The sequence below is a fragment of the Trichophyton verrucosum genome (genome assembly GCF_000151505.1).
Source record: "Trichophyton verrucosum HKI 0517 chromosome Unknown contig00228_1.f1.exp, whole genome shotgun sequence".
NCBI classification, from domain to species: domain Eukaryota; kingdom Fungi; phylum Ascomycota; class Eurotiomycetes; order Onygenales; family Arthrodermataceae; genus Trichophyton; species Trichophyton verrucosum.
In genome coordinates, this window is record NW_003315499.1 from 1 (window position 1) to 12,566 (window position 12,566).

At 47.1% G+C, this 12,566-nt stretch overlaps 5 protein-coding genes across 5 annotated transcripts; 4 read left to right on the forward strand and 1 right to left on the reverse strand.

The window, feature by feature from the left end:
• Positions 1-429: 429 nt before the first annotated feature.
• TRV_02644 (proline oxidase Put1, putative) lies at positions 430-1,945 on the forward strand (the record flags this gene model as incomplete). Its single annotated transcript, XM_003023171.1, has 2 exons — positions 430-1,343; positions 1,402-1,945. The coding sequence occupies 2 exons, from the start codon at positions 430-432 to the stop codon at positions 1,943-1,945; spliced, it is 1,458 nt and encodes a 485-aa protein (XP_003023217.1).
• Positions 1,946-2,711: 766 nt separating this feature from the next.
• On the forward strand, positions 2,712-5,099 carry TRV_02645 (uncharacterized protein; the record flags this gene model as incomplete). The annotated part of the gene is made up of 2 exons (XM_003023172.1): positions 2,712-2,733; positions 2,866-5,099. The coding sequence occupies 2 exons, from the start codon at positions 2,712-2,714 to the stop codon at positions 5,097-5,099; spliced, it is 2,256 nt and encodes a 751-aa protein (XP_003023218.1).
• A 921-nt stretch (positions 5,100-6,020) lies between these two features.
• On the forward strand, positions 6,021-7,808 carry TRV_02646 (MFS multidrug transporter, putative; the record flags this gene model as incomplete). The annotated part of the gene is made up of 1 exon (XM_003023173.1): positions 6,021-7,808. The coding sequence occupies one exon, from the start codon at positions 6,021-6,023 to the stop codon at positions 7,806-7,808; it is 1,788 nt and encodes a 595-aa protein (XP_003023219.1).
• Positions 7,809-9,196: 1,388 nt separating this feature from the next.
• Positions 9,197-9,394, reverse strand: TRV_02647 (uncharacterized protein; the record flags this gene model as incomplete). Its single annotated transcript, XM_003023174.1, has 1 exon — positions 9,197-9,394. One exon carries the CDS (start codon positions 9,392-9,394, stop codon positions 9,197-9,199), a length of 198 nt encoding a protein of 65 aa, XP_003023220.1.
• A 322-nt stretch (positions 9,395-9,716) lies between these two features.
• Positions 9,717-11,091, forward strand: TRV_02648 (uncharacterized protein; the record flags this gene model as incomplete). Its single annotated transcript, XM_003023175.1, has 2 exons — positions 9,717-10,608; positions 10,718-11,091. The coding sequence occupies 2 exons, from the start codon at positions 9,717-9,719 to the stop codon at positions 11,089-11,091; spliced, it is 1,266 nt and encodes a 421-aa protein (XP_003023221.1).
• Positions 11,092-12,566: the final 1,475 nt, after the last annotated feature.

Consider the following 12,566-nt stretch of genomic DNA (forward strand, 5'->3'; position numbering starts at 1 on the left):
ACGGAAAAACNAAAAAAAAAAAAAAAAAAAAAAAAAGAAGTAAAGTTGGCGCCAAAAAGGGGAAAGATGGAGAAAAAAAAACAAAAAGCTAAGAGGAAGGAGGCGAAGTTGGGTCATGTGAGGGCGGAAGTGCCAGGAAAGGCCCGGAAACGGTCGCTTAGTGACTCTCGGAAGACGACATTCTTCTATCTCGTTCCGCCGATAGCAGCAGCTTCGCCCTTTCGCCCTTTTCCTTCGTTTCCTCCGTCTCGCCGTCACACTCTACCTCCTCCGTCCCGCCTGGACAGGCACACCGTCAAGTCACACTTATATATTTCCTCCCTCCCTCCCCTTCTCCTCCTCCTCCTCCTTCTCTTCTCTCTTCCTCAGACCAAACCAGCTCATTACCAGAAGAGACAGCCACACTGCAGATAACCTCCACATAGTGAAATGGCCTCTCGTGTACCATCCTACATTCGCACCACCGCCAAAGCAGCGTCTGCCATCAGACGTGTTCCCATCACCAACACCGCTCAGAATGCTTCCTCTTTGAAGCTCCGGCCCATCCACATCCCCACGGACAATCAGGGGTCTCTGGGGCCTCGTCCAGCATGGGGTGCCGGCGCGGAGGTACCTCAGACTGTCGTTCCAGTAGTTGGCGGTGGTGGTAGTGCTGCTGAGGATGTCGCTGGGCATCAGATACCACAGCAGCAGCCACAAAGAGCCCTCGATAGACTGCCAAACAGGGATCTTCTCCGCAGCATTGCCATCCAGACTGCTATGTCCCGCCCCTTCCTCATGGATATTGCCTCTAGCCTGCTCAAGTCGAACCTCAAAGTTATCACGGGCAATCCGGTCCTGAACTACCTTCTCGACAACATCTTCTATGCCCAGTTCTGTGCCGGCCGTAACGAGGCTGAAGTCAGACAGACCGTCTCAGGGCTCAAGGCCATGGGATACCGCGGTGCCATTCTCTCTTACGCCAAGGAGGTCGACACACACCACAATATCGACCAGACAGGCACCCCGGCCGAGATGGAGGCCCTGCACCGCAAGCAGGTCGCCCAGTGGCTCGATGGCACCCTCAAAACCATCCAGTACTCCAGCTCTGGTGATCTCATTGCTATCAAGTACTCTGGTGCCGGGCAGGGGGCTGTCCAACTCCTCGAGCAGGGGGCAGACATCGACCCTGTCCTTGCCGATGCTCTTGAGCAAATTTGTGTCCAGGCGAAGCAGAACAACGTCAGAGTTTGCGTTGATGCCGAGCACTACTCCCAGAAGAAGAGTATCGATGCCTGGACCATGGACCTCATGCAGAGATACAACACGGATGGTGAGACCGTCATCTACAACACATATCAGATGTGAGTTTCTTCCCTGTCTCTTTTAGCATTTATAGAACCAGGGCTAACCCATGTATAGGTACCTCAAGGATTCTCCAGCTACCCTGGCCATGCACCTGCAGCGAGCCAAGCAAGAAGGATTCACCCTCGGTGTCAAGCTTGTGCGAGGCGCATACATCAACTCCGACCCTCGCCATGTCATCTTCGATACCAAGGAGCAGACCGATAATGCCTTTGATGAAGCCGCTCATATGCTGGCCACCCAGCACATCGAAGACCACTCAGCTCCCAAGATAAGCTTGGTGCTCGCCAGTCACAACAAGGAGAGCACTAACAAGATCCGTGCCTTACGCCAGGACCAGATCCGCCATGGTTTTCCCCTTGCTGACGTCGTCTACTCCCAGCTCATGGGAATGGCCGATGAACTCTCCATGAGCATCACCCAGTCCACCAGCGAGGTTGATGAGGATGCCCAGGTGTACAAGTACGTCGTCTGGGGCTCCACTGAGGAGTGTGTCATGTACCTCCTTCGTCGCGCAGAAGAGAACCGAGATGCCATCGAACGCTCAACTGCCAGTCAGACTGCCCTTTGGAAGGAACTCCGAAGCCGACTTGCCTTCTGATCATCTCGACGACACCATCGTCGCATTTGTCATGTCTCCTTATTTCTTTTGATTTAACTTGATGATGCACTCAGCGCCGTTCGGCCAGTGTAGGACGCGGAAAGCGATCCAGGGGACCATCTGAGCTCCCTTACCTTTTCCCTTTCATTTGTATACTTCGACTTTTGTCTTCGCTTGTCTTTTATGTTTATTCAGCGTTCCGTTTGGCGTTCTGGGTCATTTCTGTGGCGATATATCCTTGTTGCTTCTGGGAGCATGCGAGCATCTGGGTCTTTTCACGACGGCAAAAAAACATGGGAATTGTTTTCATAGTTTATCACCTTCTGCAGCACGATAGACTGAAGGGTTCGCATGTTTTAATAGACGTTTTAAGTCTTAGATTAATCAGAATCATTTCCAAGCTTAACGACCTCTCTTTCAATCGAGTGTTAATTCATATTCGGAATGGATGTTCGATGTATGTTTGACGTTTGACGTTGACCTCTCCGCCCGAGGGAATAATCTCTGGCCCCTCAGTTCTTGGCATAGAAAATAGTTAATCCGGATGTAAACAGTGCAAACATGACGTAAGCATCAGGATCGCCTCAGAGAGAAAAAAAAAAAAAGAATAATTAACCAAAGAAAGGCAAAAGATTGTATCCTGATAGTTATTCCATCTGTTTCCGCACAAGACGACGTATCTCGTTGAAAAAGAGGTCAAGATCTACCAAGCGGTGCTCTCCGCCCGCACGGTGTCTGGCAAGAGAAAAACCTGGTACTAGCAACCATGGCTGCCATACTCCTTCAAAGTGAGAGATAACTGATGATAAGCACGCGATTGTTCCCCTTCCCCCGCTAGCCACCGAGATAACTAACCGCTGGGATTCTAGTCGCTTTATCACTATGGCATGCTTATCGGGCATATATCTTAGTTATTATAGCTGTCACATTTCTCGCAGTAACCGAATTCTCGAGCCAGCGCAAACAGGAAAACCAATCGAAAGGAGCGGAGCAAGTTATTCAAAAGACAATTGTTAGTGATAAACCAGCACAGCCAGAAAATACAACGCTGGCAAAGTCTACGTCATTAAAACGTGAAACAAAGCCTGGACCAAAGAGACTCCGTGGTCTGAGGCCGTTGAAGGGGGATGCGAATGTCACAGCTCAAGTTGTCTCTGCCATTCGACCCATTTTCTTCTTTACTTCTTTGACAGGCACCACAGAGAAAAGCGCTCGAGCTGCATTCGAGAGCGTGAAATCCAAGTTACAAGGAGCACCGCAGAATGCCCAGTGCAAGGTTCTGGAACCTGAATTACATGATTTATCCTACATTGATTTCGACGACTACTTTGTGACCGCACCTAAGCCACCGACATCAGAGCCCGGATTGTCGTATCTGTATTGCATAATACTGCCAAGCTATGACATTGACAGCATCATCAATAACTTTCTCAACCATCTAGACGAAACTCACAATGACTTCCGCATTGATACTTCGCCATTGTCCGGTCTGACCGGGTACTGTGTTTTCGGTTTTGGCGATAAAGAAGGATGGCCAACTGTGGAAGAAGGCTTTTGTTCCCAGGCGGTAGCCGTTGATAAGTGGCTGGCCAAGCTGACTGGAAAACGGCGCGCCTATCCTCTCGGGTTTGGGGACGCGAAGACTGACGGAGACCACTCTCTGCAAGAGTGGTGTGACGGGATCGTTTCGGTGCTCCATGATATATCTGAGAATGGTGGTGGCCTGGGTGAAGGTGTTCCGGGTAGCGGTGACCCTATAGAAAGTGACGAGGAAGATGCAGAGGAGGACAATCAGCGGCCCCACAACCCCAGCCGCCCACGACGAACGAAAGCCAGAAATATCCAAGTCGCCGACCTTGAAGATATCAAATTCAACCCGAAAGACCTTCTTGATGATGAACCTATTGACTTCACCACTTATGCTCCCACCAAGATATCATCGCTTTTCAGCAAGGAGATGGTACCGTCAACTTCTCCAACGTATACTGCATTGACGAAACAAGGGTACACTATTGTTGGATCTCACTCTGGTGTCAAAATCTGCCGGTGGACAAAATCAGCTCTACGAGGGCGTGGTTCGTGCTACAAAAACTCTTTCTATGGAATCAAATCGCATCTTTGTATGGAATCGACACCTTCCCTCTCATGCAGTAACAAATGCATTTTCTGTTGGCGACATGGAACGAATCCGGTCGGAACCACGTGGCGCTGGAAAGTTGATCCTCCCGAGCTGATTTTCAATGGCGTCAAGGAGGGCCATTACAAGAAAATCAAGATGTTGCGCGGTGTTCCTGGGGTTAGGGCCGAGCGTTTCGCAGAAGCCATGAGGATCAGACATTGCGCCCTGAGCTTAGTCGGTGAGCCAATTTTCTATCCTCACATCAACGAGTTGCTCTCGCTTCTACACGGTGAGCACATTTCCAGCTTCTTGGTCTGCAATGCGCAGCATCCTGATGAATTGGCTGCCCTACAAAGAGTGACACAGCTATATGTGTCCATTGACGCCAGCAATCGTGAAAGCCTCCGCAAAATTGACCGACCTTTACATCGGGACTTCTGGGAACGCCTCCAACGTTGTCTGGACATACTTCGAGAAAAGAGAAATGTGCACAGGACTGTGTATCGACTTACTCTCGTCAAAGGATTCAACATTGATGATGAGGTCGAGGGCTACGCTGACCTCGTTGAGAAAGGTCTGCCTTGTTTTATCGAAATAAAAGGTGTGACTTACTGTGGAACGAGTTCCAGTTCAAATGCGGGCTTAACGATGCAGAATGTTCCTTTTTATCACGAAATTGTTGCGTTTGTGGTCGCACTGAATGAGGAGTTAGAACGGCGTGGCCTTTCATATGGATTATCTGCCGAGCATGCTCATAGCTGTTGCGTCCTACTTGCATCCAAGCGTTTCCTGGTAAACGGCAAATGGCATACAAGAATCAACTATGAGCGCTTCTTTGAGCTCCTAGAACGTGAAAAGCAAACTGGTGAATCCTTTGCTCCTGAAGACTATATGCGCGAGACCGAGGAGTGGGCCTTGTGGGGGAATGGCGGCTTCGACCCGAATGATCAAAGGGTTCACACCAAGGGGAAGAATAAGGGGAAGATAGGTGTGCCGCCGCCATCAGGCAAAGTGATACTGGCTAGCACAGCTTGAAATTCGGAGGCCACAAGTTAACAAATTAGACGGGGTCCTTTTATAGTCGGGAAAGCTAACTTGTCATAGCAAAGGAGGCCACAGCATCGTACGATATTAGTTTTAGGCTACTCCCGTCTGCCAAAATAAAAAGTCTATCTCACTTTAGGACTGTCAGAAGCTCTACGGAGAATAGAGAATTGGTCTGTTGAGCTGAGCTATCGCCCGCCAGAGCAGAACAAGCCCAGCAAGCATTTAACCAATGAACAGATTTGTTTCAAGGCTTGTCCTCCAATCGCGACCCACACACGCATGGGATCATTTTTAGCCGCTGGATGGGTTTTCCAGGTCAAGTACTCAAGTACCTTAGACCAAAACGCGGAATTCTCTTCGTTGCTTCACTAGAAGAAACAGCCGAGGCACTGGAAGTGAGACCAAATAAAACGTTAAAAAATCCAAATACTCGGACCAAAGGTCGTCCGTCCGGAAACGAGCGAACCAGGATACTTAAAATACGAACTCGTATTCGGGTCACGGCACTTTTCTTTGACTCAGCCGAGGTCTAGGGTCTCTCGTTAACGTCATATCTTTGACTTGCCGCGCCTTGGGTTGCCAAAGGAGGTGACAACAGAAACTTCATCAGCGCGAAGGAGCTTGTTGTGTATCCACTTATGCAGTTGTATCAACTTGCACTATCAGACTTTTTTTTTCGTCCAACCCGACTCACCCGATGACGAGGATCGATTGCGTGCGCATCGCTTTAAAATGCGTCTGCTTCCCCCTTAGTTAGATTGCGGCATCAAATGTGTCCCTAAAATCACACAAACAGCAGCACCGTTCTACCCTAACCCTTATCTAACGGCAGTTCCTTACCTGGTTGGCTCTCCTTTATCTCTCTACTGCTCGGAAGGCGGCTCTGCACTTGAGCAACAATAAGAAGGTATGGCTGATGCCAATGCCATAGAGGGAGAGAAGTCGATACCGACCAAGATTCCTCACTGGAGACAAGTAACTGATCCAGGCGCCGTCACACCAGAGATAATTAATTATCCCTACCCCGGATCCGGGACGGAAGCGGACCCTTATCTTGTACAATGGATTCCAAACGACCCTCGAAACCCGATGAACTATTCTGCCGTTAAAAAGTGGTCGATCACCTTCGTTGTTGCAATAGCTACGCTTGCCGTTGCCTTGATATCGTCTGCATATACCGGAGGAGCCATCGAAATTGCTCAAGAATTTCATGCCGACGCGGAAGTTATCACATTGGGTGTCTCCTTATTCGTCCTTGGTTTTGCAATCGGCCCGCTGATATGGGCTCCTATGAGCGAATTATTTGGCCGCCAGCTGCTATTCTTCGGCACCTACCTTGCTTTGACAGCCTTTAATGCTGGGGCAGCTGGTAGCCCTAATATGGCAACGTTGCTTGTTCTCCGATTCTTTGCTGGCTCTTTTGGCTCATCCCCTTTGACTAATGCCGGGGGTGTAATTGCAGATATGTTTCCGGCTTCACATCGTGGCTTGGCCATGGGGATATTCGCCATAGCCCCTTTTTTGGGCCCAGTACTGGGTCCAGTTATAGGAGGATTTCTTGGAGAGTCAGCAGGTTGGAGATGGGTCGAAGGATTCCTGGCCATATTCTCTGGAGTTGTCTGGATTATTGGTTCTATTTTCCTTCCAGAAACCTATCCCCCGGTGCTTCTTCGCAAGAGGGCTCAGCGACTGTCTAAACTTACTGGAAAGGTATACGCGAGCAGAATGGATGTTGAACAAGGGAAATTATCCATTGGACAAGCTTTCAAGACTGCACTCATGCGACCCTGGATTCTCTTATTCCGCGAACCTATCGTTTTGTTGCTGTCAACATATATGGCAATTGTCTATGGAACACTTTACATGCTCTTTTCAGCATTTCCAGTCGTTTATCAGCAACATAGGGGTTGGAGCCCCGGAATCGGAGGGCTTGCATTCTTGGGAGTCCTTGGCGGAATCCTCGCCGCCATGGTAATCAACCTTCTAGATAACAAAAGATATGCAAAAGTTTCGAAGGAATACAATGGCTTCGCACCTCCTGAAGAACGGCTGCCAGTTGCGATTATTGGGGGAATTGCTATTCCGATCGGGCTCTTCTGGTTTGCTTGGACTAATGGACCTCAGATACATTGGATTGTATCAATCATAGCATCGGCTCCGTTTGGCTTCGGCATGGTCCTTGTTTTCTTGTGTCTAATGAATTATCTCATTGATGCATATACTATATATGCTGCCTCAGTCCTTGCCGCGAATTCTGTGCTTCGATCTCTGTTTGGCGCAGCGTTCCCATTATTTACCCGATATATGTACCAGAACCTTGGAATCCACTGGGCCTCAACTATTCCCGCCTTCCTGGCACTGGCGTGTGTTCCCTTTCCTTTCTTGTTCTACATATACGGCGCAAACATTCGAAAACGCTGCAAATTTGCTGGAGAGGCGGATGCATTTATGCAAAAACTTATGCAGGCAAACTCAGCGCACCTTGAGAGTGATTTAGAGGTATCGGAGGTAGGCCCTATACCGAGAAGAAACAGCCTAGAAGCACGAGAGGTGCTGGACAGGATACAATCTGCTCGATCTGGTCTCACGCGTACTCGTACAGCAGCAACCGTCGAGTATGAAGGGAACCCCTACGATATTGACCGTGTAAATACCGGTCTTTCCCGCGTTAGCACTACAAATTCCCAGACGCGTTAAGTTGTCTTTCATTAGTTATTACATTTAAATAAGCTCATAGACTAATTTCTTCTTAATTATACCCCATAAATATATTGAATAGCGAAATATACACACATTGATAGTATAAAAATTGTGTTCTGTAGTCAGAAAATATGCGTAGCCATTTCTATACCAAGTATGTGGTATGGAATTAATAGCATTAAGCAGATACTGTATCGAAAACTTCAGGGGCAAAATTCACAAGTATTAGTACAGAAGACGGTATTCTTCCCATCAAGTTATTTAGACTGCAGGAAGAGGGCCTGTTACTTTTATCTGAAACATAAAGCATTCCTCGCCTATCCGGGCAGGTGGCGGTAAAAAACAAGGAGCGAAGAAACATCCCAGAGCAGTGACTGGAGCCTGCCGGGCTTCTTGGAGTAAGAAAGCTGGTAGTTTGTACAAACTGCCCGAAAGGGACCCCATCTATTAGAAGTTGCACTTCTACATTCAGTATTCTCCGCTCTACTCTACCATTGGCAGTATCCATTATGGCAGTACCTAACAAGTTTGGATAATCTGGAGGTAGTTGGAGACAAGTGAGATCTCTACCAAATAGCTCAAAGTAAGATGAGCCTGTATCGTCAAGAACATTGTCAACTGTAATTTCATGGGCGAGTCCAATCCCCCTGACTTTTGACACTGAACTAATAATAGCTATTGGATAAGAATACAAGCCAAGCCAGAAAGTGATGTAGTGATGCTTAACAAACCATGTGGTGATGAAACTCGTTTTGAGGAGGAAGTCTTGCACGTATCATTTTTTGGGTAACCGGTATGTTCTAAAGGCTCATATCTCAGCAAGTTGATAAATTATCAATAAAATATCAAAATAGAAATTCAAGGGTTCGGATAGCTACCGGTTCAGCCCATAGGGTGCCTGGGCCATACTTCTCATAAAAGCCGCGCCCCTTTTCCATTACCATTGCCCCGAGGTCAAAATTTTTCCGCGGAACAGGCCCATAAACTAGCCTACCTGCAAACCACACAGTAACTTGATCATAGTCTAGCTTCAGCTGTTCCTGACGATACGCGTTCAGAATAGCATTTATATTCTCACGTAGGAAGTTACTGGAGTCGGGATAGATTTGGTACTTTAGGACGCGGATTCTCCAAAGTACATCCGCGTCCAGGTCTCCCCGTTCAGTAGGGTCAATACTACTCCCTTGTTAGATCAAACTAAAAACCACCTATAACTAGTTATTGTGGTAGTGGCTGGATTGTCAGGGTCGATCAGCTATACTTACGGAGGTAAAGATGGCGTTTCCGCCTTGTAGTCCCGCAAGCATTTCTCAAAGTGTTCCACGCCAGCGACGTCGTTCGACGACTTTGCTGTCTCGATGTCGTCTTGTAACTTCTTGATTTCTTTATTCCGGTACCTGGATATGGTTGGGGATCTTGTTAGTGGGTATTGCGGAGAATAGGAGTAATGGAGGGTAATACTCAACATAATTGCGGGTAAACATAGCATCTTCGACGTCAGCTTGAGAATAATATGCTTTCATGTCATCTATCGTCATTGGATTGTTTTCCTCACCACCATTGGTGGTGTCGCTATTCTGCATCGATGACATAGCTACTACTCGCTAGTTAAATAGAGATGGAGGAGGAATTAAAATGAAATCCAAGGCAACGAGCAACATAGCTAGTTATTGTGTTAAGTTGATGGATGCGGCGAGTCGTTAGTTAACTATATAGGTAGAGAAAAGTTAACTAATTGTGGAAGTGGCTAGTTATAGATGAGGTCATACTTTCTCGCGAACGAACTAGGGACATATAAATAAGAACCCTTGATCTGACCGCGCTGTGTAACGTATATTTTCTTCTATCTTTGGCGTTTATTTCCTCATCACCTTTGCTTACTGAACTAAGATCACATTTATCGACATGGCGTTCTATCAAAGAGCTTCTCCGGTTAATTCTCTTCGATATACAACTCCTTACCTCGCATTTCCATCGCGCGGTGAGTCCTGGGAGAGCTTTCGTTCAAGGCTCACACATGCCCATCCAGACAACAGCGATGTTAAAGTGCAGGAGAAAAAGCAAGCTACCCGTCATACACAGCAATATTGGACCACGACAGATGATGGCAGCTGGTCAAGACACATTGCAGACAAGGCGCCATTCACGCTCTGGGACAACTCACAACAAGATTTTCGCTACCCTACAAGTTCCGAGAAACAATGGATACTAGACACATTCTCTGCAACTGGGCTAACTATCTCATGGCCAGAAATCTTTATCGAGACGCGTTCGCCCCCAGTTCCGGTGCCTTTAACGGTAGCTTGTGTCCCATGTCTTTTTGTCCCACCAGACCACCCAGTGAACCCGCTATCGGCAGATATCAGCTATTGTAACCCGAGACTACCTGATCCTATCCCTGTGAAATTCCATTATAGTAAATGGGGCAAACCATCAATAGAGGAGTACCAAGTGGTATTCCATAAGCTCAAGGATATGATGAATATTAAGTCAATCGGCTTTGTTCATTCTATAATTATAGTTGAACTTGGAGCTGATGATGGACGGGTGTACGAAAGGAGATCGCTCCCAGGGAGAGTCGCGAATCATCTCATATTATACCACCATAGCCAAACACCTTTCTGGGACCTTAAGGTCCAAGGGCGAGAGCGCGTGATTAAACCAACCGCCAGTCTCCATGATATGACAAATTATCTTTCAACAGAACTACACAGCTTATGTCCTGGCGTTAGAGTAGAAAGTGGTACAACCTCTATAGACGGAGGTTACCTTGATACAACAATAGCCACAACAGCAGGTGTATTACTTAGATCCTCTGAAGGCTCCAGATTAACAGTATCAAATCATGGTTTCCCGTACTCCGATGACGTACCATCCTTCATTATTCCCCGATGGACTCTGTATAGGACAAATAAGTGAACGTTTTACAGCTCTCGATGTCGCCTTAGTCAAACTTCATCCGTCGACATCATTTACAAATAACGAATACTTTGAGTCTCAACAACCTAAGAGACTTCTTCACTCCAGCGAGGTACCAATCAATACCTGGTGTACACTTGATGGAATGGTAAGTCGTTTGGTATTTTTGAGAGTCGCCGGGATTCAACTTTTCCCTTCTCCCCAGGTTCCGGGCATTGAAGTTGAGTTTACCCGCTTCCAAACAGAAAATATATACCGATATATTGGTCCTGCTGGAATGGAGGTTTGTTCCGGAATATGCGGTTCGCCTATAGTGATTGACGAAGATGAAAGTAGAGGGGTGGTGGGCTTTTTCAAATAGGAAAGCGAGGTGCAGACTGGGCGTTAGCACCATATCTGGATGAGATAATAGATAGAGGATGGACAGTTGTGTAGTGGCTAGTTATTGAGCCGGCGTTTGACTTACGAGTCTGATTCTAACATACACACATCCAATATGTTAACAGCCAGACGCAGCTTATTCAACTAGCTAGCTAGAAGGTTTCGCTCGGCTTTTCTTTTTCTTATAGCTCAGCGGTCTTTTTACTGTTGGATGCCTGCTAGCATTGCACATCACAAATATAGCATTACTTATATATATATATATATTTCATAAACCAGGGAAGGTTTTTTTATCGTATGTCTAGATATCGAATCCCAGTTAGTAAATTGACAATCATGCATGAGCTTGCATATCCAATTCCCTGTGACACTTATTGTGCGGAAAATAACGTTACATACCTGTCTCAACATTATATACCGTTCAATGAGCTCGTCTTAGCTTCGCCTTAATGGCTACTAGTCATCAGCACTACGTAGAAGTGCGAGCTCGTCGCTGATGCATCGTGATGTGCGCGGAACCTCACACATCGCGATGCCCCGAATGAAAACCTTTCATTCGAAGAGGGTCCTGTTGGGGCTTTTACCCTAAGGGGGGCTTATGGGAGAAGCCCTCCTCTCCTGGGTGTCAACCCCTGAGCCTTTTCGCTGGCTCATCATCTGTGTTTGCTTCTCAACTCTTCCGGCAAGGTTGTCAATAGACTTTGCCAGTTCGCGCACGGATCCAGACAGAGAACTGTTTGGATCCGTCTGACGGTTGCTAAGAACCAATCCGTCTTCTTGAACAGCCAGGTGGTTCCCCCCGGTGCCGATTAGTTTTTTCGTGAATCGTCTGTACATGTATGACACGGCTACAACCAGGATCGGCCACAATGCTTGTAGCCAGGCTGCCCCGGTTTGTAGAATAGTCCAAATGGTCGGCTTTTCGCTAGCCATCATAACAATATATAATAGGAAATATATATGTGATAATGTGGTGTGGCGTCACGGCGCGAGGAAGAGAAGGAAAAAAAGAGAAAGAAAAGGAGAAGGAGAAGAAGAAAAGGTTGTAAAGGTTGTATATAGGACGCGCTCCGCGTCGCTATAGAAACCAGCCCCCTTCCGAGAACGGAAGGAGCTAGTCAGCAGAGGAAGAACGCGAGAAAGTCAACATTAATCGGAGGATGGAAAAAACAATAGAGGATAACAGAACAGAAAGAGCAAAGGGTCATGTTGGTATATATAAGTGTTATCGGCAACTTCTGCAACTGATAATAGGAAGGAATAGCCCATGAATCGATGTCTCCTTCCATATGATGGCATATAGTCATCAAGAGGTGGAAACATATCAATGCCTACATAATAGGCAGGAAGAGATATCCGTAAGAGGCAGTGCTGGATGATTAGGTAGGAAGAGAGATAAATAAAACGGATCCGTATTAGAGATTGTCCTGATTTATAGTACGTTATACCAATAAG